Below are 21,050 nucleotides of genomic sequence, written 5' to 3' on the forward strand. Positions count from 1 at the left end.
GGATTAAGATTAATATAACTGGGTTTTTCAAAAATTGAATTTATCTCATTTTCATCATGTCACATCATGTTATAAAAGTTGTCGAGATAAGAAGTCCGTTGATTAATGTTAAAAGTCATTATTATGTTACTCTTATGCCCTTTCAAGAATGATGTGACTTTTAAAATTATAATTAGAGTAGTGATTGATCATTATTGAATTTTGATCAAATGATAATTTTAAAAAACACCTCATTTTTTAAAAGTATGAATTTTTCCAAAATAAAGAGCAGGATGAAAATGGTCCGAGAAGGTCGAGAGAATAGGATACCAACATGAGAATAACTTCCATAATGTAAACGACATCGTTTCTTTACTCAACTGGACAAAATCGGCGTTCGTGGAGCGGGAAACTTCCAATCTTCTTTGCCGCCGAAAATAATTCCCAACCTTTTTGCAGTCTGATAAAAAACAACAAACCAGCGGCACCATAACAAAGAAATAGGAAAGGAAACGAAGAATGCAGATTCGAGTGAAGTGCAATTGTGGTGAAGGAAATTGCCCAGAATGGGCAATCGTAGAATTGCAAGGCACAGTAGAAGCTCAACCCGCCGTCCAAGACCGCCTCCAAAACCTCCAGATCGGCCTCCTCTGCCGCCCTTCTTCTCAGGTTCCCCCTCTCTCCCCCCCAATTTTGATCAATTGGACAAGAAAGATTCCAATAACATGAAATTTGAATTTGGTTCAGGAGGTGTATACTCTTACGGTTGGGTATCATGAATTGACAGGGTCGAAAGTGCCCTTGAAGAAGCCATTGTTGGTGCTGAAGAAAACTAAACACTCCGAGTCCGACAACCAGATCGGTGACGCTAGCTCTTCGTCTAGGGTTGAATTGCACGTTATTGGGATCATTCGGCATCGGATCTTGTTCAAGACCAGGCCTAAGGCCTTAATTTCCAGTTAAGCTTTTACTATTTTATATGCCTTTTCTCATTCACACCTCATTTTTGTGCTTACTAGTATTGCATGGTATAATTTACTGTAAAACATACATATAGACTTAGAGATGGGATTTTTAAAACTCTCGGGAAGGTTATAATATATGATATAAATAATCAATTTCATAATAAAAAAAATTATGTATGATTTATTACAAATAGAAGGTTTGTTAAGTTAATTTTTTGTAAGTTCTAAATAAAAATTAATATCTTATTAACTCAAATGATCAAATCTTAATAATAATTTAGTAACTGATGATTAGCATGGATTTATCAAAAAATATAAAAAATGATGATATCTACTTTATATAAGAAATGAATGAGTCAATTGAGTTGTTCGTGAATAAGATCGAGTTTGTTCAGAACCGAGTTTGAATATATTATCTAGCTTGTAAAGCTCGAGCTCAACTAGTGTTTGAAATAAAGTTAAACAAACCAAGCTTAAACATTTAATACTTTGCTTGACTTTGCTCGACTACAACCCTACTTGTAGTTTCTATTTCCTTGATTTCTCACCCAATAGGACATTGCAACTTTTCTCCCAGCCAAACCCATATTTTTCGTTGACCTCCATATTGTCTTTGTTTACTCTTTGAAGTTAACTTAGCTGATATTCTCTCGTATTATGGTTCTTTTTTTTTTTTTTTTTTTTGAAAGGTCGTATTATGGTTCTTCATTGCATCTTTTAGCTCCAAAAAAAAAGCCATAGTTTCTTATATTTTGATAGAAATTTGAGGTTTCTATCTCTTGAAAATCTGAAAATAAAGGGAATTCGAGTGGTTAACCTCCAAAGGCCTAAGGAAATTTTATATTTCTTTTCTATGAATTGGCCATACGATATGTATGCTTATATAAAGGAGATTACAAGTTATTGTGGGAATGCTATTAATGAAAATGACATTAGAATATGAGGCTAATAATGAGAATAATATCATAAGAAATATTAAAAAAATATTTGGCTGCTTAACCATCTCCTGTCCTTCAAAACTACCTTGTCCGAGAGGTTGATTATTAACAAAATCTTTCATTGGCAAGTTACCTTTCTCAATCACATTCCTTCTTGTGAGTATCTTGCTTTCCTAAGCTTTGAGAGTCACCTTCGTACCATTCAACATAATCTCATCATCAACTATGAAAGTTTTAATAAATATCTCCTAAAGTTCGCAAACCACTCAGAAGTCAATACTCAAAACAGCCTCACAATTTTTCAGCGGTAGTAAAAAGAGGTTAGTCTTTAATTTTTGGATCTTGTGCATTCAACTTCACTTTAAGTTTAGGACATAAATTTTGGTAATGTAAGATTCTCCCATCTGCAAGTGTTACCTCAAAATTCTTACAAGATCATCCTAAAAGTGAAAGCCGTTTTGCAATACCAATATACATGAAATTACTAATATTGTCCGTATCAGTCAAAGTCGTCATTGATACCAAAGACACACATAGTTTGAGGGTTGGAATAACCAGTTAAAGCATGTAGAGTGAAAGTACCTGAATTATTGTTATCGTTGGATTCCATACCTTCTTCATTGGATTCTTCACTATCCTCAATTACTTCGGTATATTCTACTACAAGTTCGATCATCAGTAGTTGCCCCTATTTGCATTGATGTCCCTTCTACTGCCATTTTTGTCTCAATGTCAGCATAACCCTTTTATCATTCATTCTTTGAACTCCTATTGTGTTAAATGCATGGAAGGAGTTTTCCTAGCTGGAGTAAAAGATGAGCTACTTCTGCCAACCATTGGTTTACTTCCTCTTTGACTATTCGGCAACTTTTCCAGGGAAATCTCTCCTCTTGCATCCTTGCAAATGAAATTGAAACTGTTATGGCTTGGGGTATGAAGGCTTTGACTTCACATCAAAAGCCTTCAGGTCGAATGTCGAAGCGAAGACCAACAATAAATGTCACAATGAACTCTTTTTTGACTAATCACGGATTCGATTGCGAAGGTGCTTGAAACAATTTTGATATTGTTTCACAACTCCAACTCACTGCACCACACTATCTCCTCATTCATTGAACACAAAATGCACAACACCACTGTTAACCACCACACTGCACTAACCAAACATGGTAACAACAATTTTTTTTTTTTTTTTTTTAAATGGGTTTATTAAGAAAATCGGAGTGTAAAGAGAAGAAAAGGACAAAAATTCGAACGGATTTGATACCAAATGATAGAAACTCAGGGTTTCTATTGCTTGGAAATCATGAAATAAAGTGAAGAGATATATTGATCATTTCAAGGAGATTGGGCCTCCAAATAATCACTTCGAGGGAATCAACTTTCAAATGCCTTAAAGCCAATTTTGTAGTTATTGTTTTTGAATTGGTCATAAGGCATTTACATGCTTATATAGAGGAGATTATAACTTAATGATATTAATGAAAATAAAATCAGAATCTGATGCTAATAATGAGAATAATATCATAATAAATCGAGGAAAATTATGAAATATTTGGTTTCTTAATATATTTCTTCACTCAACCATACAATCAAGTTTGTTATCCTCAATGTTTTCTGCTAAAGTTTTGGTCAAAACATGAAGTTAAGAACCTAGAGTATGCTTTTTCTTGCCAGGTTGGAGGAGGGTTTAGTTATAGAAGTATGAAATCTGTAAAGAAGTTTGAGCTGCAAGCTTGTAGTTCTACCACTTTGCCGTTCTTTCTATCTGGTTACTACCACAGATGACCTGCAGTGAGCCTAAAGTCTGCCTAGGTTGCTAAAGAATTTGAAATTTTCAAATCATGGGCCTAGATTGTGCATAGGGGCATATTCATATCGTAAGCTTGCATCAGTATTTCACTGCTTTCATATTGTTTAATTTATGCACGTAGTATATACTAAGGAATCTCTTAGTGCTTCTTTAGATGTGTTTCTGTGTTGAATTGAGGGCTATGCAATAAGGGTCATCTCAAGATTTCATTTAAGTTGAGGATCTGCGCATACTTTTTCTTCTTTAAGCTTGCATATTTTAAAATAGTGCTTCTCTTTCCTATATATCGTGACTGCTATATCCTGTTTTGGGAACCCAAACAAAGCTTAGATAGATGCCACCTCATTCTCATGAAGCTAAAAGAAAGACATTCTCATAGGGTGCATTTGGTACCTTCAGAAAGTAAAACCCAGATGCTTTCAGAAATCCCAAGCTGCTAGATCTTTGTCATTTTTCTGCACAGCAGAATCAGTACCTGGTATTATCTTTAGAAAGTGATGCACTTGTTTGGATGATTTCAGACATACGTTTGCCTAGATTTTGAGAGCCTGCCTCAAAGTGATATATTTACACTTTTGGCATGCCTATATTTAACATTCAGAATGGCTAATTCTATCTTCCCGTGCACAGCCATAGTTTACATCTATATGAATCTTGCTTTGCTGAAGTGCAAGGGATGGGTAGAGGTATTAGGTTTGTTTGAATCTTGTGTAGTTGGTATTCTTCCTCTGCCTAGACAGGATCTTGTCTCGTGTGTGTGCGCGTGCTATTCTCCCTTGCCTAGACAAGATTTAGTCTAGTAATTTGTATCACTGTTTGAGAAAAAAGAATTTTGAAGTTGAAGCATATAATTAACAATCCACTTTCTTACTTCCAACTGAAGTTTTATAAAATCTATTCCTGTCTTTTTCTTCCTTCAGTTTATCTTGTCTTTGACCTGCAGTTACTCAATTGTAAGTTGTAATAGAGATATATGTTCATTAAATTTAGCTATCCCTTGCATGGTTGAATCATCAAACATGTCTTCTTTCTTTTTTTCCCCCAGAATCAGAACCAGCAGTGAAGGAAAGATCCCGCACGCCAGGTTCTGTCGCCTCAAACTGAACAGCATGAAATCCACGTCGAATTGGAAAATTCAGGTGTTAAAAGAGTCTTGTATTTGGTCAACAAAACATCATCAGACAGTCTGATCTTTGTTTCCTTTTGAATGAAATTAGGTAAGATAACCGGGATCTTGGCTGACAATCTTAGTTTGTACCAGAAGAACAATCTTTGTTTCTATTTCAGTAGTGAGGGTGGCAAACACGAATTAGGGTGGCTCATAAATGGATTGGATATATAACTAGTTATTAACCATTTATTATGCATTTAATGAAGTAAATTATTCAATTCTTAACGGTGTACAAGATGTTAATGTTTACATGTCTTAAATTTGAGGAAAAGTTTGCATACTCTTCTAAAACTATTACTCAATTGACAATATTTTTTTAAACTTTTAATTGCGACATTGTCTCCTCAAACTATAAAAAATTGTCAATGTCCTCCAATGACAAAAATACCCTAAATAAATTATTATTATTATTATTATTATTTTTGGTAAGCCCTTTCCATCACACGCATTTGTCCAATAGCCAAGGTTGACATTGTAGAAAAACTGATCAAACAATAGCCATGAATCAAATCCAGATAATGTAATAGCTAATTTGTTAAAAGCCGGATTATATGTAATAGCCAAGGGTGCATCCTAACTTTCTAAGAGAAACCAGGAATGGTGCATTAATGTGTTGACAGTTGCGATCTGCGTGGTTGACTAAAAAAAATCAAGACGAACGAAAATGGAGTGTTACGAACGGAGGAATGGCAGAGCTCGGATGAATGCGCGTAGAAGATGGATGGAAAGAAGTGAGGACTAAAGAAATGACACAAGCAAATAGATGACTCTTTGGCCATAAGGAAAATGTTAAGTGTTCTTCTAGTGTTCTTTCAACATGTGATGTAACTTTTAAAATTATCATTGAATTTAAGATTATTATTATTGACTTTTAATCTACTGATAATTTTAAAAGTCACATCATAATTGAAAAGACATCAAAAAAACATTAAAAAAAATGCCAAACATTTTCTTTTGGACGGCTCACTAGTCACTTCTTGTAACGTAATGGGATTTTTTTGCTTTCTTTTTAACTTTTTTTTTTTTTTTTTTAATGAGATTTTTTAACTAATTAAAGAATTTTAAAAACATTATCAATTAAATAATACTTTCAGAGTAAATAAACTTTTCTCAAAATTTAAATAACGTATCATCATCACCATTAGACTCTTAAACTTCCAATTTTAACAATGAAGTAGATACTATTGAATCCTTGTCCCACTCAAACCACCTTATCGGTTTGGGCGGGCAAATAGACATGGGTTAGTTTTGCCACCCCTGATTTTCAGTGAGAAAGTCCTAATGATTTATATGTCTGCCATTTTAAAATCTAAATAGCATTTTGCATAAAACCAATTGTTTCTGACATACTGTCTGCCTGGTGATGGGATCGTAACAGGGAAAAAAAAAAAAAAAAAATCTAGCATCACAACAGCAGTATTTCCGAGCAGGAGAGACATTACTTTTTTGTAATACAAATCCGCTGATTAAAAAAATTCAATAAGCAATACTGGGTTGAATAAGTATATAAAAAATGTTTTTTTAATCAAGTAGAATCCAATATTGGCTATGATTTATCTACAGATGTTAAAGAAAATGTGAAAAACGAACTTAAATGTGATATAGTCTCTCCTATGCAGAAGCGGGGCCAGTTACACCTGCACGAGCTCTCAACATTTGAGTTCTCTTGCTTCTCTCCATTGCATCCACCAGCCATTCTAAACCTTCTTTAATCCCCATCCTGCAATCAAATTTCAGAAATTTGTTGTTTGAACTTTTTGAACATCTAGCTGTGGAGAAGAGGAAAAGAATATGAAAAGCAGGAATCACACTGCGACCAGTTAGATCCATCTTCTTACCCATCATATGCTGAAACAGCTTCAAACATGTAAACCCTTTCATCCAACTTTTTAAGATCAAGATATCGAGCAAGTTCTTCGGCTGATACAGCTTCAGCAAGATCCTGCCCCATCAAAGTGAAATGTAATGAAGTGAGTATGACTATTTGATTTAAGGGGCAAGACACGAATCTTCAATTTAAAAAATCAATTCTATTTTTTTAACTTTCTGGTAATATTGGTGCATGTAGTTTTATTTAGGTTCTCTTAGCTAATTGGGTTAATGAGTGTTTAGTTTTATGTTTTACTTAATTTTCAAGAGTCAAGGATATTTTAGTAATTCAATAAATGGGCTTTACCCAAAGTCAATTAGATTAGGGTTTAGTTGTTAGTTAGTCTATTTAAATGTGTTTAATACTCCAATAGAGGCAGACTTTGATAAAATAAAAAATATGTGAAATTCATTTTTGCTCTTTTTTTCTTTCTCAAGCACAGCTTTTCCTCTTTGTCCATATAAAGCACAATAGAATGGAAACAAGAATTTCAACCAACGTTCATCAGAGACGAAGGAGAATAACTTTTGACAGTTCGAAAGATTAAAGATGTTCGAGTACAACAGAATAGGAACAGCAAATGATTCATAAAAGCAAAAAATGGTTTACTACGTTAAAATAAACAATTCCAACTAAGAAGTCAATGAGTATAAGATATTCACCCAGAAGAAATCATGCACAAATTTTTTCAATTTCCAACATAGTCAATACTGTTGTTCCTTAACTTCAACAATAAACTAAAAATTGCCACAACTTTACCGGGAATTTGAAATCATGATTTTGAAGCACTTTTGAGAAGAAAAAAAAAAAGACAACAGCTGATCTCACCTGCTTGTTTGCTAGTATCAAAAGAGGGGCTCCTTGCAAATCCTCGTGTCGAAGAGCCTTTTCTGGTAATGCATTGAAGGAATTAGCGCATAATTCAAGAGTTAACTCTAACCAGTCGTCCTTGCCATAAAAATTGCAGTCAATTCAGATGGCACTACACATGGACAAGTTAATGTAATTGAACATCACTTACCCAGTGCAGATTTTGAATCTTCAAACCGTGATGGACAAGCGGCATCAATTACATATATCACAGCATGTGCTTCTTCGTAATATTTCTCCCAAATTGAACGAAGACCAGGCTGACAGGATCAAAATCTTGCATCAGTAAGCAAACTTCATAAAAACGTCAAAGTAGCATTTCCACATCAGCCAAACAGATGCAATATGTGAGTTGAAAAACGTTTTCCAAGAACAATTATCATCTACATAAATGCCTCTGATTCTATCACTCCAGTACCAGGTTGGTCGTCGTTAAGAATAAATATAATACAAGCACTAATGGGATGTAAAAGACTGCAGAAAATGACCATTCTAATTTATAATAGAAGTTAAAATGACCATTAGATGTTGGTTCTCCAGCTGTTCATGAAGTTTTAATATTGGTGCACCCAAAAACGATTGTTTCTCTTGAAATATACGAGGATGTGCATGTGTGTATCTGTGCAAAAATACTTTTGTAAAGTTCATAATTTTTACATATAAATTTGACATACCTGACCTCCAAGGTCCCAGAACACAAGTTTCGTGTTTGACACTTCAATACGACCAATATTGAGTCCTACAGTAGGAACAATTCGATCAGGGGGCAGGCCTTCCAAGTTTGAATACAGTGACTTCAACTTCTCCAACAAAGTCTACAAATGAATAGATTATGCAAGGATTATGAGTGATATCCAGCAGATATTTTCAACACAGATAAAGTTTAAAAGATCCATATATTGTTGATGGAGTTGAGGACAAAAGCATTTCAAGGACCACACAAAGAGTTCAATAATCTAACAGAAAACAAGAAGATGATGCATTACAGTTTTCCCAGCCTTGTCAATTCCAAGAATGAGTACATGAAACTCAGTCTTGCTAAACACATACTTCCAAAGTCCATAAAACAATGAGAACATCTTTGACTTCTTTACTCTTCCTTGTCCCTTGTTCCTCCCAACCTTCAAGGGCAGCAATCAAAGGACTTCACAACATCTAATTTGATCTGGCTTGTACTCTCAGTTTGATGCTTCTGGAAAAGGAATAGAGATGGTCAATATTACAGGGCAAAGAGGAAAAAGTTCGGGCAATAGAATAAACAAAAAAGAGAAAAGAAATGAAGATTTGAGTTCTTTTAATGGCCCAATCTCAGATTGCATTATTATTATTGACTTAGTTGTACTTCATCTATGACACTAACACAACTAGTCAAAGTCCATTTCCAGGACATCCTTTCTAACATTGCGACTGACAAGCACAAAGTTTAGACCTAGCATTTAGCTAGAACCAAAAAACAAAAACAAACCACAGTTCAGCTAATCAAAAAGATACCTTCTTCTGCAAACACTTCAAGAAGAAAATAAAATATTCTCTCATCCATAAATTCAAGGATGAAGTGGAAATTTTTTCTCAATTAACCACGAGACGCTACCAGTAATGCCTTAATAAATAAATCAATGCAACAGATATCCTGTAATACATTTTTTCTTTGAATTGACCTTATCAATTCAATTCAATTCAAAGTATCCAACAATGGAAACCACATGACAAATCTCACTGACCTAAAATCACCATAAATCATAATTCAATCAAAACCACACAATCAACTAAACTCATCAACTCATCTAAGCCAAACCATCCAACAAGAATTAACCCACAAGGAACCACAAAGCCCTTACACATCCTAGCAAAGAATTTAACCATTAATCATCATCAATCTTCAAATCAAAGTCCTAGAATAAACACTACACCTCAATAGGCTAGCTTACCAAAACAACCCATAGTAAACCGTAAAACATCAATCATTACGAACAACAATCTTCATTCTATTAAACACTACAACAAAGGATCGCACCTCTTTTTCCTCATCCATAATATTAACCCTACATGTTTACCACAAATCAAGCCTTAGGTAACATATAGCTTCTTCTCAAAGCGTAGAAATTCACAACCTAAAACACATACACCAAGGCAACCATCAACATTCAATTCTCCAAAACTCATCCATTATAGCAAATCAAATACCCAAGCTTCATGCACACAACCATTCGGCTAGCACACCATCAAAATCCACCAAGAACATACCCAAAATTAACAACACTTCCAAAGCTCAACACAATTTCATAATCAACACGCCCATTCGGCCATAAAATGGAATGCATCCATTAATCACAACCCACTCAATCATGCTTTAAAAAACCTCAACAAATTGACAACAATCACCCCAATCGACCATCAATACAACAAAATAACAAAAGCCCCAAAATCCCAAACAAAAACCCTAATTTCGGACCTAATCAAAAATCCCACAAATCATCATGATTTCAAGCTCCAAGTCCAATGGGTATAACGAAAATCATAAGAAAATGTTAGAGATTTTACCTCACTAGAACCCAATTCACAACTTACCCTAAAATCAAACCCAAACCAAATCCCAAACAATTAACATGATTTTCGTGCTTAATACTCAATGGGTAATATGAAAACACAAAGGAAAGCTAGAGATTACTAACACCCATGGCCGGAACCCCTCTTTGATCATCACTTTCTTCTTCTTCTTTTATCTTCTCTCGGCTGGCTAGCAGCTCTCTCTCAATCTCTGAATCTCTCTCTCGATCTCAATCGCTGCATCTCTCTCTCTGAATCTCTCTCTCACTCTCGGCTGTGCGTGACGAAGAGAAGTGAGGGAGAAAATGGGAAAGGAAGAAAGAAGAAGGCAGGGGGATAGATTTCCGTTTTGTTTAAAGCTCTCTCACTTTCTAAAATGCATTATTACCCCCAGCTCATTTAATTTCTTCTTTCTTAATTCTATATTCCAATCCTACTATTTATTTTAACTTTAACTTATTTTTATAAATAATTATTTACCACTTTAGGAACTTATTATTAACATTTTATTATTCTAATATCATTAACCATTTTGTAACTTATTTTATTTATTGATCAATCCATACACTAACTCATTTTACATCTCTTTCTTATATCACATAAGTATGTCGCCATATAGTAATATTGTTTTTCTTTTTTTTGTTTTTAAATAGTCATCAATTATAAAACAAAGATCATACAAACTCTTGCTTAGCAAAAACTGTTGCACCAATACAAATTGGGAAATCATCTCTCCAAAGATGATCCTCTTCAAAAGCCAAAGCTAATTTGGCTAAACCATGTGCTCCATAATTAGCTATGCGTGGAACATGACAAACTTCCCAAGATTGCCCATGACAAACTTCCCAAGATTGAAAACAATTGGATAACTTCACTATTGTCTATCAACATCAATGAGAGAATTAGTAGTTGCATCATGAAGAAGAATTCTAACCGGAGATTGAATAGAATAGTTTTGTTGGTGAAGGAATCCAACGGTCCTTCCAAATTTGAATTGAACTCTCATTTGAACCAGCCAGATGTCTGGATCTGGAGGGGAACGAATTTGGGGAGTTTCTCGGTCAAAAGTGTCTATCACCTAGCTAATGAGTTGGAATACAGAAATAATCCAGAAAGTTCAACCCCGAAGGAGGAGAGTTTCTTATGGAAGAAAATATGGAAATTGCTTGTCCCAAATGCTGCCAAGAATTTTTTCTGGAGAACCTCCCACAACCTACTTCCAACTATGGATAACCTCCTCAAGAGACAAGTGGTGAAGGATCCGAGGTGCCCGATATGTGAGAGGGAACCAGAAACAGTCTTGCACGCATTATGGGGGTGCCCAGCAACTTCGGACGCTTGGGGAAATAGTAGACGTGTGTTCTAAAAATGTGTGCAAGAGGGAACCAGTTTTCTGCAGCTAGCTAAGAATATTTTTCTTAAGTGTGATTTGGATGATTATACATTGTTTGTGACTCTAGCTCAACAGCTATAGTTCAGGCGAAATTCCTGGATCCATGAAGGTCAGTTTTCTAGCCCAAACGATCTTATTCGGAAATCAGTCGAGAATATCATGGAATTAAAGCAGTAACAAGACCGAGTTCTCCAAAGTACGAAAGTGAGTCCCGTTGAACATGGAAAGTCATGGCAAGCTCCGGAAACAAGAAGATTAAAAGCAAACTGGGACGTGGCCATAGACAAAACTCAGAATAAAATGGGAATTGGAGTCGTAATACGGGAAGGGAGAGGGCAGGTTGTAGCGGCATTGAGCAAAACAAGACTAGGTTCTCTTGAGTCGTCAACTAGGGAAGTTCTAAGAGCTTTTCATGCCGTTCGATTTATGAGGGAGCTGGGACTGCAACTTGTGATAATGGAGGGAGACGCCAAGAAAATAGTGGACGCCATTAATACTCCTATGAGCACGTGGAGTCATTTTGGACACTTGGTGGACAATACTAGGCATCTTCTACAGACATTCCCCCAGTGGTCTAGTGTTTTTGTTCATAGGAAAGCCAATGAGGATGCTCACAGGTTGTCAAAAGCAGCCATAACAGATGTTGGTGATAGAATTTGGCTGAATCAAACTCTAAATTGTATTAGTGACATTGTACTGAAGGAGCAATTAGCTCTTTCACATGATTGTTTGTTGGGGTCCTAACTCCACTTTCTAATCGTTATTAATAAGAATATTCGAGTCTTTGTTCAAAAAATAAAAAATAAAAACTTTTGCCAAATTTTTTTTTTTACCTAAAAACTCTATTTCAGACACTAATTCCAAACAGAGAATATCTTCGATGCGGACGTTGCACAAAGTTTACCTTTTGTGCAACCCACTTAATGAATGCCAAATAAGCATGTTGCAAATTAGAAGATAGGTTTGGATACACTAGATTACAATCTCATCATAAATCAAAACAAACAAAACCAGTTTGACTGTTTCTGCTGCAACACGCCTTCTCTACCCAGCCCACGCCACCCAACTTGCACTACTCTTCCCCGCACAGTCGGCTTCGAGAATCTCGCGTCCAGCGTACGCCGCCCAGCCTCATTAGAGAATATCTTCATCTGTAAGCCCCAATGTGGACGTTTCTTGTATCCCGCCTAGACCCATTGTTTTCAATGGCTCACTGTCACTTTTCCTTAAATATTAGTTGAAAATATTATGGGTGTTTGTTTATTTGTTTACATGAAAATCCTAGAAATTTTGATGGCAAAAAAATAATGATAGATAAAAAATTTTGAGACCACAAATTTCAGACCAAAATTCCACAATTTCAGACAAGTTCAGACCAAACGAAAAATAATAAAACGCCGGTGGATTGGTCGTGGTGCCGGTGGGCTGGGTGTTTGAAGCCGTCGGATTTTTGAAGCCAGTTGCGGCGTTTCGGCGTGGGTTGCGGTGTGCCGGCGTGGGTTGGGCGTTAAATCAACTTACCGGTGGATTGGGCGTGGTGCCGGTGGCTGGGTGGGCTGGGCGTGGGCTGGGAGGGGTGTCGGCGGGGGATGGCGGCTGGCTGTGCGCTGTGGGCCTCACCGGTGGGCTGGGCGTGGTGCCGGTTGGGCGTGAGGGACGGGGAGTTGGGGTTAGGCGTGAAGGATTGTATTAATCTTTGTTGGTTTTGATTTATGATGAGAGTATAATCAAATGTAGCCATACCTATTTTCTAATTTGCAACTTGCTGAGGTGTCTTTCACTGTGTGGGTTGCATAAAAGGTGAATTTTGTGCAGTCCACACATAAGCGGCACTCCTAAAATAGTGAAACGAAGGAACAGTTGTAGACAGATTAGGTTTAATCCTTTTTTTTTTTTTTTTTTGAAGGAAGATTAGGTTTAATCTTATCACAAAGTCAAACCGCCATTGCCTATTACGACGAGGGGTAATTCTGGGAAGCAAAAAAACCCAAAACGTAGCTAGAGGGGAAAGGAGTCGAACGTTTTCCATATTTTCTCTTCCGCTCATCGAAAACCCAAAACTCGCTCGCAAAATTTCATTCAATCACAGGTACGAGAAAGAAAAATCTCTCTAATTTTTTTTTTTTTTTTTCTTTCATATTTCATTTATTACTTTTTTTAGTTTTAAATTTTAGGATCGGTTTGATTCCCGAAGAACCGAGAGAAAAGGACAGAAACGAAATATTTGGATTCGTCTATAAAAATGAAGTCGACCAATTTTACGATCGTTATTTGTTCATTTTCCCGCGTATTTTCTCAGCAACCAAACGGACTGTGAAGGATCTATGTCGTCTTGGATATTTCCAAGGTCGTCATGAGCGATGATCGATCTGTGGCTCCGATAGTTATTAATTTTTTTTTTTGTTATATATATACCTGAATGCTGGATTTTTAGTTTGTGATTTTGGTCTTTGCTGGTTTGGAGGTTCAATTTCTTGAAAATGGAATTGGATTTTGTACAATTTGATTTTGATTATAAAGGAAATTATTGGTGTATTATTACATGATTATATATATTCTTGGTGTTTAACAGGGATTGGAGGTGGGGATTCTGGTAGTGAAATTGGATTTCTATGTTCTCAGTTTGTAAAAGATATTCTTAGGATTACTTATCAAAAAAAAAGATATTCTTAGGTTTGGCATATTTTTGAATTTTGTACATTGATCGAGTATTTTCAGGAAATAGTGTGTCGGCTTCAGATACAATGATAATATTTACGTACGAATTCTTTTCGGTAAGCTAGATTCAAGTGAGGATTTTCAGCTCACTGCAATGTTATACCTTACATGAAAAATTTATGCTGGGAGGTCATTTGGAAGGTGCATGTAATGATATTACTTATATGTTGATTTTGCTACATTTATGGTTGCGATTTCCCCGTTGTGTAAATGGTTTATTAATACTTTTGTTTGTGTGTTGTGTCCACTTGCCAACTTGTGAATTTCCTTTCACCTCTTGCATATTCTAGTAGAGACACACCAAGACGGGCTTGACTGTAATATCTCAAATTCATTATTATTATATCTGATGTCAAGAATCTAACTAGAAGTTTTATAATTTGTTTTTCAGTGAAATAAAGTGATTGAGCTACTGTTTTGCGTTTGAGGAGATCACCAGTGCAGCAAAATGACGTAATTTACATAATTTCTTTATCAGAAGTTGTTTATGATTTGGTGTTTTCTAAAATATGGTATGCAAGGATTTTGTTTTGGCCTTTAGACACAATTTTTTTTTTAAAATAATTTGAGAAATCAGGTCAAGGACCCCATATGCTTTATGTGCTTTTTGTTATTTTGACTTTAAGAGCTCAGTTTTTTATTTGATAGACTTGAGACCCAAGTTTAGCCCCATTTTAAATTCAAGACCTCTGTTAACATTTCGATCAAATTTTCTAATTTTCTCTCAGAGTCTAAAGACTTAGGGGCACACAGAAATAGGGGCTGCACCTGCACAGCACGCCCCTTGGCCCTTTCCAAGTTGGAGTCACCTTTTTGAATTTTAGAAATTTCCCCTTCAGTTTCAATACCGTTGGGTCCTTCCTGTTACGTACACACCTTAAAATATAAGACATATATTCATTTGGAGCAATCAAATGTATGTATCTCATCATTACTGTTGAAAACAACTTTGACATTATCTTCAAAACTGGCGACCCTGCATATACTCGAGGCTCATATACAATTGTTGTTGGGTTGGTAACCAATCTGGTCTGCTGTTTGGTGTTGTCGATTACTAAATAATTAAATTTATTTATTTACTGTATAAAAAATTGTACATATTGGCCTGAACATTTTCCTTTTTTATCGTAAGATTTTAGTGTAGGAGTGGTTGATCTAGATGAAAACTAGGGTTCATAATTCAGTTGAGAAAATAAACGGCATGTGATGTGGTGGGTGGTCAAAAAGTGATGATTTGATTTCATTATTAAGACTAACTCTGAAACATTTGTTTATGAAAAAGGTTGTGTATGAAAAGCAGACAATGCGTTTCCACTTTCCAGAATAGTCTAGCTTTTACACAAGACTTTACGTATTGAAATCTTTTCTCCAATTTTAAATAATTAATTAATGTAAATCCAAATGTTTAATTATTTTCTGATTGTACTTAGCTTTGCATTAATTTTAGAAGATGATAAGCAAACTTTTTATTTATTTTTTGTTGTTGTTATGCTGCGTAGATTGCCATGCAAATAGAATATGAGATTGATTTGCTAGACACGTAACCACTTATTAATCCCCTAAGACCTAAGTAATTACAGGTCAAACCAATAAAATGGAGCCACTTGCATACCACGTGTCACTTTGTCATTGTATTATAGTTTAGAAATTTGACTTAGGTGTTTTCTTGTAGTTTTTACACAGTATCTTACACAAAAACATTTGGAGTAATATAACTTTTGTTATAACCTTTTACAAACTCAAATAGTGATCTTCAGTAATTTGGGCATCAAAATGTAAGACTCCTTACGGGTTCACCTGCATGAGCATGTCTTGGGCAACCTACCTTCTGTTCGGGCAAGTGAGTCATATAAGAATTCTCTCACATTTGTAGGAGATTTACATCCCACGAACTCACGTGACAGTATTTTAATAGTAAAAAAAATTAAGCGGCAAAATTTGACAAGTAAATCTAATTGTTTAGTAGCCTGACTTATAATAAAAACTCTACCCAGTACCCCTAATTAACTACACTCTTAACTACGCGATTTATTAGGCTTAAATGGTTTTTAATCTCTACAACCACTATGGATCCCAAGTCCAACTAAAAAAGAAGGCATATATGGTGATCACGTGCAAATCACGTGGAGGCATTGAATAGGGTCACTAGTTATAAGAAGCCAAGAGGAAATGAGTAGAAATATGGAAGGAAAGGAAGAGGGGTATTGAGGATGAAGAGCGAGTAGTCAATGTAGTTAGGTCCTTGTTTTGTCCCTTTTCTTCATGTAATCGAGTGCCAAAGCCATGCTCATTTATTTGGAAAACGAACCCCCATTTTGGCTTCATCTTCTTCTCCTCCATCATCATCATCATCATCATCGTCACCACCATCCATCCCTCTCCATCTCTCTCATCCACTGGCCGGTGCTATCATAATGATGATGATGGTGGTGGTGGTATTTTGTCCAACTTCAGCTCAGCCACTTCACATGGTCCCTTTACTTACTAGTTGGCAATTAACTTACACTAGCCCACAATAGATTCAGGACCAAAAATCAATTATGCATTTTTTTCCTCTTTTTTTTTTCACTTTTGATCTGAGGAGCATAAGTGTCTTTTCACTTTTGTTTTTGTTACTACTTTAATGAAAATGCTGACAGAGATTTCGAATTTAAAATATGCCAAAACTCAAGTCTCAAATCTATCAAATTGAAAATTGGGGTCTTAAAGTCAAAGTGGCCAAAAAGCACATGGGGATCCTGGCCTGATTTCCCAATTATTTACCCATAATTTTGCTCAAAAATGTCAATCTTTGTTTCTTTAGTTGTTAACATATGACGACAGGGTTGAAGTGGATGTTAGAATCTGAATATTATGGGTGCTACAGATACTCAATAATTTAAAGCAAAATGCAGGGAAATCATAAATGATTTTTTTCATAAAAAGAGAAGGTAGATCTAACTGAAGTCAAGAGGGAGTAATTTTTTGAAGACTAGGTGTGCAAAAAGGTGATCCAGATGGTTTACTCCTGCAGTAGAGATATATGATTTCAGCAATAAGGTTTGACTTGGTTGAAGCGCAGGTGCTAGAAGAACAAGTGAAATGCTAGACACTGTGGGTCAGGCTGGTGAAAAAGGCCTTTGATTTAGCAGATGTGACCATAGGAAGATGAAAATGGAAGAGTTATTATCTTATCATCATAGAGTGTTTCTGGAAGTTGTAGATGTAATGCATGAACAAGTCTTATTACAATTGCTATTTAATTGCTGAGAAGAGGATGTTCAGGTGTAGTTATGCAATGTGGTGGATGCTAGGGGGAAAGTACACGTTTAATGTGTTTTGAGTTCTCAAGGTGGAAGAAAATATTCATTGGCCATTTCAAAATCAGCTTAATAGTGCAAAGCAGCCTACCATAATTTTCTGGAGTGAGGTGCGATGTGATTAATTAGTGCTGTGTGTATGAGATCCTTTTTGGGGTTTACTCTTTCTCCATATCTTGCATTAGAATATTAGGTTTGTGCCCTTGTTTCTATTAACTTTTATGAATTCTCTGTTATAGAGTTGGTAACTGCTCTATTATAAATCTTATAATTCGATATATACTATTAACTTTAGCATTTCTTTTCCCATTTGGATAACAGGGGGCGTGTAAGATGGGATGAGGCTAATCTGGGGGAAATTGAAGCGAATAAACCTGTGAGGCAGAAAATCACTGAACCCAAGACACCATATCACCACATGATTGATGATGATGGTGAGTCCAGTTATATTTTGTTATCCCTTCTGCAGATTCCTGTCAGACTGAATTTCTATGTATATGCATGTACTTTAGGGGGGGGGGGGGGGGGGGGGGGGGAAAGAATGATGCTTTATGGATGTATGTATGCTGTAGTGTTCATTAACTTTTCACTTTGAGCAGTACCATTCTTGTTGCCAAGCAAAAATACATATAAAAAAAGAGAAGGTGTCAATCTTTTGCAGGGATAGACCGTATTAAGTTCATTTATACTAGTATCTGAGATTTTGCAGCAGTTGATTCAATTTTCTAAAACAATGCTCTCTGGATTGTGTTGAATAATGTAGGATCTTTGTCTCCTATACGAGGTAGCTTTGATGACTGTGTCGGTGACACAATTCATGCAGAAGCAATACGAACTGCTTTATGTGATGTGGCTTCTTCAAGTAGAAAGGATGGCCAGAAATCAGGTGGCTGGACATCATCTGAGGATGAGGCTGATGTCACGGAGCAGGATGATGAAGGTTTTTGTTACGTGCTTCTTTATAGTTCTCACCTTTTTATTCAGCCATTCTAACAATCTTAATTTTACTTTTTAAAAAAAAAAAAATTAAAAAAAGGTTAGATCTATTTTACTTTTAATTATCTAAATTGGATTACAATGTTCAAGGTATTCCAAGGGAGCAGGTACCATATGCTATGTGGTTTAGTTAAACATGGCCAAAAATAGATGGATTTAGTTGAAGTTGCACACGTATTCATATAAAAGTACTCTATTAATATCTTCTTCGATGATAACAGTTGGCTGATACTGAAGGACATAGAAAGAGATCGTCATTTCATTTTCCTCCCCTGCTCCCCACTTTTCTTGGAATCTTTTTCTTAGTGTTTAATTGAATGGTTGGTGTTGTTTCCACCACTGCAAGTATGACGCTCTCTACCGTGTCTTTTTGTGGAAAATTTTCAGATTCTGAGGGCGACAGGAATGGAATGAGTTTTAGAGAGCACAGAAGAGCTCACTATGATGAATTTCTCAAAGTAAAAGAACTCCGTCGGAAAGGTTCATTCCTTGAGGATGAAGTCAACGGGGGTGGTAATGGTGTTATGGAAACAGATGGGAAATGTGATTCGTCTTCATCTCTAACTGCTGGTGTGAAGGAAATAGATATCGATGAAGAAGATACTGCAATTTTGTGTCAAAAATCTTCTGCTCCTCCAGCTAATGGGGCGTAGATCAAGCTAATCAAGGACTCAAAAAACTGACAATTGTTACTGCATGCTGTTGCAGTGTTGTAGTTTTTTGTCAAGTTTTTATATGACCGCTACGTTGTTCAATGCTGTCTGTGTAATATAGTTTTCCTCTTTCGTTATGACATGATTATGGGAGGATGTTCCTTGAACCATCATAAGCTTTTTTATTCTGGAATTAGCAATTGTCATATTCCATCAACATTTATCGAACAACATGGACTCAATATGATTTGGGCTTTTTCCTTTTCTGCTCAAGACCTGGTCAGTATGAATTATGTTTCAGTGGTGTTTCAATGGGCAGTGGTTATCATAATTCCATGGTTTGTGCTCTTTGTTGTCTCCTGGGATCTTTTCTCCGATTGCTTACAGATTGATTTCAATGGAGTTTGAACAAACGGGCTGTATGTGGTTCATTTCTGTGTTTGTCTTTTAGGGTTGGATTGCGGTTTTAATGAGTGCAATTTTAAAAATTATTATTTTTTAAAATTTCAAAGTTATTTGGTAAAACATGTTAAAAATGTTTATTATTATTATTATTATTATTTTATCAAATATTTGTTATGCGAAATCGTGATTTTAGCTTAAATTCACGCATTTTCAAAAAAACACCCATACCCTACTTATAAAATTGTAGATTTTTTTTCCTATTTTAAATTAAATAATTTTTAAATCGTAATACCGAAACTCCAAAACTCCAAATGCCTTAAGTTTTGTAATATTTATTCTTGTAAAATTGCAATTCTAAATGAACCTTAGCCACAATATTATTATATGCATAGAGATATTATAGGGGTTCAACTAAGTCGTATCTAAGACTCAATTTTTATGGACATATATTTTGATTTTTGTTTTATTTTTTATTTTTAATTTTAATTTTAAATATAACACAATTCTTATAGACCTTTATGCCACATAAATAAAAGTTAAATCTTAAATTGGACGGAGTTGGCCCAATCACATCTCACATGCATATACCGGGCCAAATCCTACGTGGCATTACCTAACCCATTGAAACGCATGCGCACCCGCTCCTTATCACTCTCCCACATCCCCTTCGTAATGAAAAAAAAAAAGAAAGAAAGAAAAAGCATCTATTCCATTTAACAAATACAAATAACCAAAAGCCGAGAGAGAGAAAGATATGAGTTCAATGGCCTCCCTTGCCTCACAGATATGCTCAGACATATCCTGTATCTTCTCAAAACCCACCCATCCCCACCCACCCCCGTTGGACCTCTTGCTGACGGAGCTCACCACCACATCGGCCCAAAACGGGCGGGTCTTCCTCTACGGAGTGGGCCGAGAGGGCCTGATGCTCAAGGCCCTCTGCATGCGCCTCGCCCACTTGGGCCTCTCTGCCCACTTCGTCTTCGACATGACCACTCCCCCAATCGCCACCAACGACCTCCTCATCGCCTCCGCTGGCCCCGGCGGATTCTCCACCGTCGATGCCATATGCAACGTGGCACGATCCCACGGTGGTAGAGTTCTGTTGCTAACGGCTCAGCCGGAGACCGGTTCGTGCGTCAAGCATGCGAGTGTGATCTGTTACGTGCCGGCGCAAACCATGGCGGATGATGCGGTTGAGGGCGGCGCGGTGAAATCTCGGCCGGTGCTTCCGATGGGGAGTTTGTACGAGGGGGCTTTGTTTGTACTGTTTGAGATGGTTGTGTATAAATTGGGCGAGGTATTGGGTGAGAGCCCTGAAGCCGTCCGATCACGCCACACTAATCTCGAATGAGATTGGTTTTTTAATGTTTGTAATAATAAATAATTGTTACAAGGCTTTTGTAAGAATAAAATAATGTTGGCTTTTTCTT

At 36.2% G+C, this 21,050-nt stretch overlaps 4 protein-coding genes across 6 annotated transcripts; 3 read left to right on the plus strand and 1 right to left on the minus strand.

Moving 5' to 3' along the window:
* The first annotated feature begins 360 nt into the window (after positions 1-360).
* LOC132182802 (chromosome transmission fidelity-like protein) lies at positions 361-5,076 on the plus strand. The gene is made up of 3 exons (XM_059596147.2): positions 361-648; positions 727-937; positions 4,741-5,076. The coding sequence occupies exons 1-3, from the start codon at positions 499-501 to the stop codon at positions 4,797-4,799; spliced, it is 420 nt and encodes a 139-aa protein (XP_059452130.1). The 5' UTR covers positions 361-498; the 3' UTR covers positions 4,800-5,076.
* Positions 5,077-6,345: 1,269 nt separating this feature from the next.
* On the minus strand, positions 6,346-10,533 carry GB1 (GTP-binding protein 1). The gene is made up of 7 exons (XM_059594211.2): positions 10,279-10,533; positions 8,593-8,798; positions 8,281-8,421; positions 7,758-7,866; positions 7,565-7,626; positions 6,705-6,808; positions 6,346-6,586 (listed from the first exon to the last, which is right to left on the minus strand). The coding sequence occupies exons 2-7, from the start codon at positions 8,683-8,685 to the stop codon at positions 6,478-6,480; spliced, it is 618 nt and encodes a 205-aa protein (XP_059450194.1). The 5' UTR covers positions 8,686-8,798; positions 10,279-10,533; the 3' UTR covers positions 6,346-6,477.
* A 2,950-nt stretch (positions 10,534-13,483) lies between these two features.
* Positions 13,484-19,485, plus strand: I-2 (phosphoprotein phosphatase inhibitor). 3 transcript variants are annotated; one of them, XM_088516622.1, is made up of 6 exons: positions 13,484-13,635; positions 13,721-13,893; positions 14,656-14,717; positions 17,885-17,997; positions 18,327-18,503; positions 18,947-19,485. In XM_088516622.1, the coding sequence occupies exons 3-6, from the start codon at positions 14,713-14,715 to the stop codon at positions 19,210-19,212; spliced, it is 561 nt and encodes a 186-aa protein (XP_088372748.1). In that variant the 5' UTR covers positions 13,484-13,635; positions 13,721-13,893; positions 14,656-14,712; the 3' UTR covers positions 19,213-19,485. The 3 variants fall into 3 exon arrangements, with proteins under 3 accessions (XP_088372748.1, XP_088372747.1, XP_088372749.1); XM_088516621.1 differs by lacking the exon at positions 13,721-13,893; XM_088516623.1 differs by lacking the exons at positions 13,484-13,635; positions 13,721-13,893 and adding an exon at positions 14,045-14,320.
* A 716-nt stretch (positions 19,486-20,201) lies between these two features.
* On the plus strand, positions 20,202-21,050 carry LOC132182671 (Sugar isomerase (SIS) family protein). The gene has a single exon (XM_059595979.2). It carries the CDS (start codon positions 20,372-20,374, stop codon positions 20,969-20,971), a length of 600 nt encoding a protein of 199 aa, XP_059451962.1. The 5' UTR covers positions 20,202-20,371; the 3' UTR covers positions 20,972-21,050.

The sequence above is a fragment of the Corylus avellana genome, chromosome 5 (assembly GCF_965113065.1).
Source record: "Corylus avellana chromosome 5, dhCorAvel1.hap1.2, whole genome shotgun sequence".
NCBI lineage: Eukaryota > Viridiplantae > Streptophyta > Magnoliopsida > Fagales > Betulaceae > Corylus > Corylus avellana.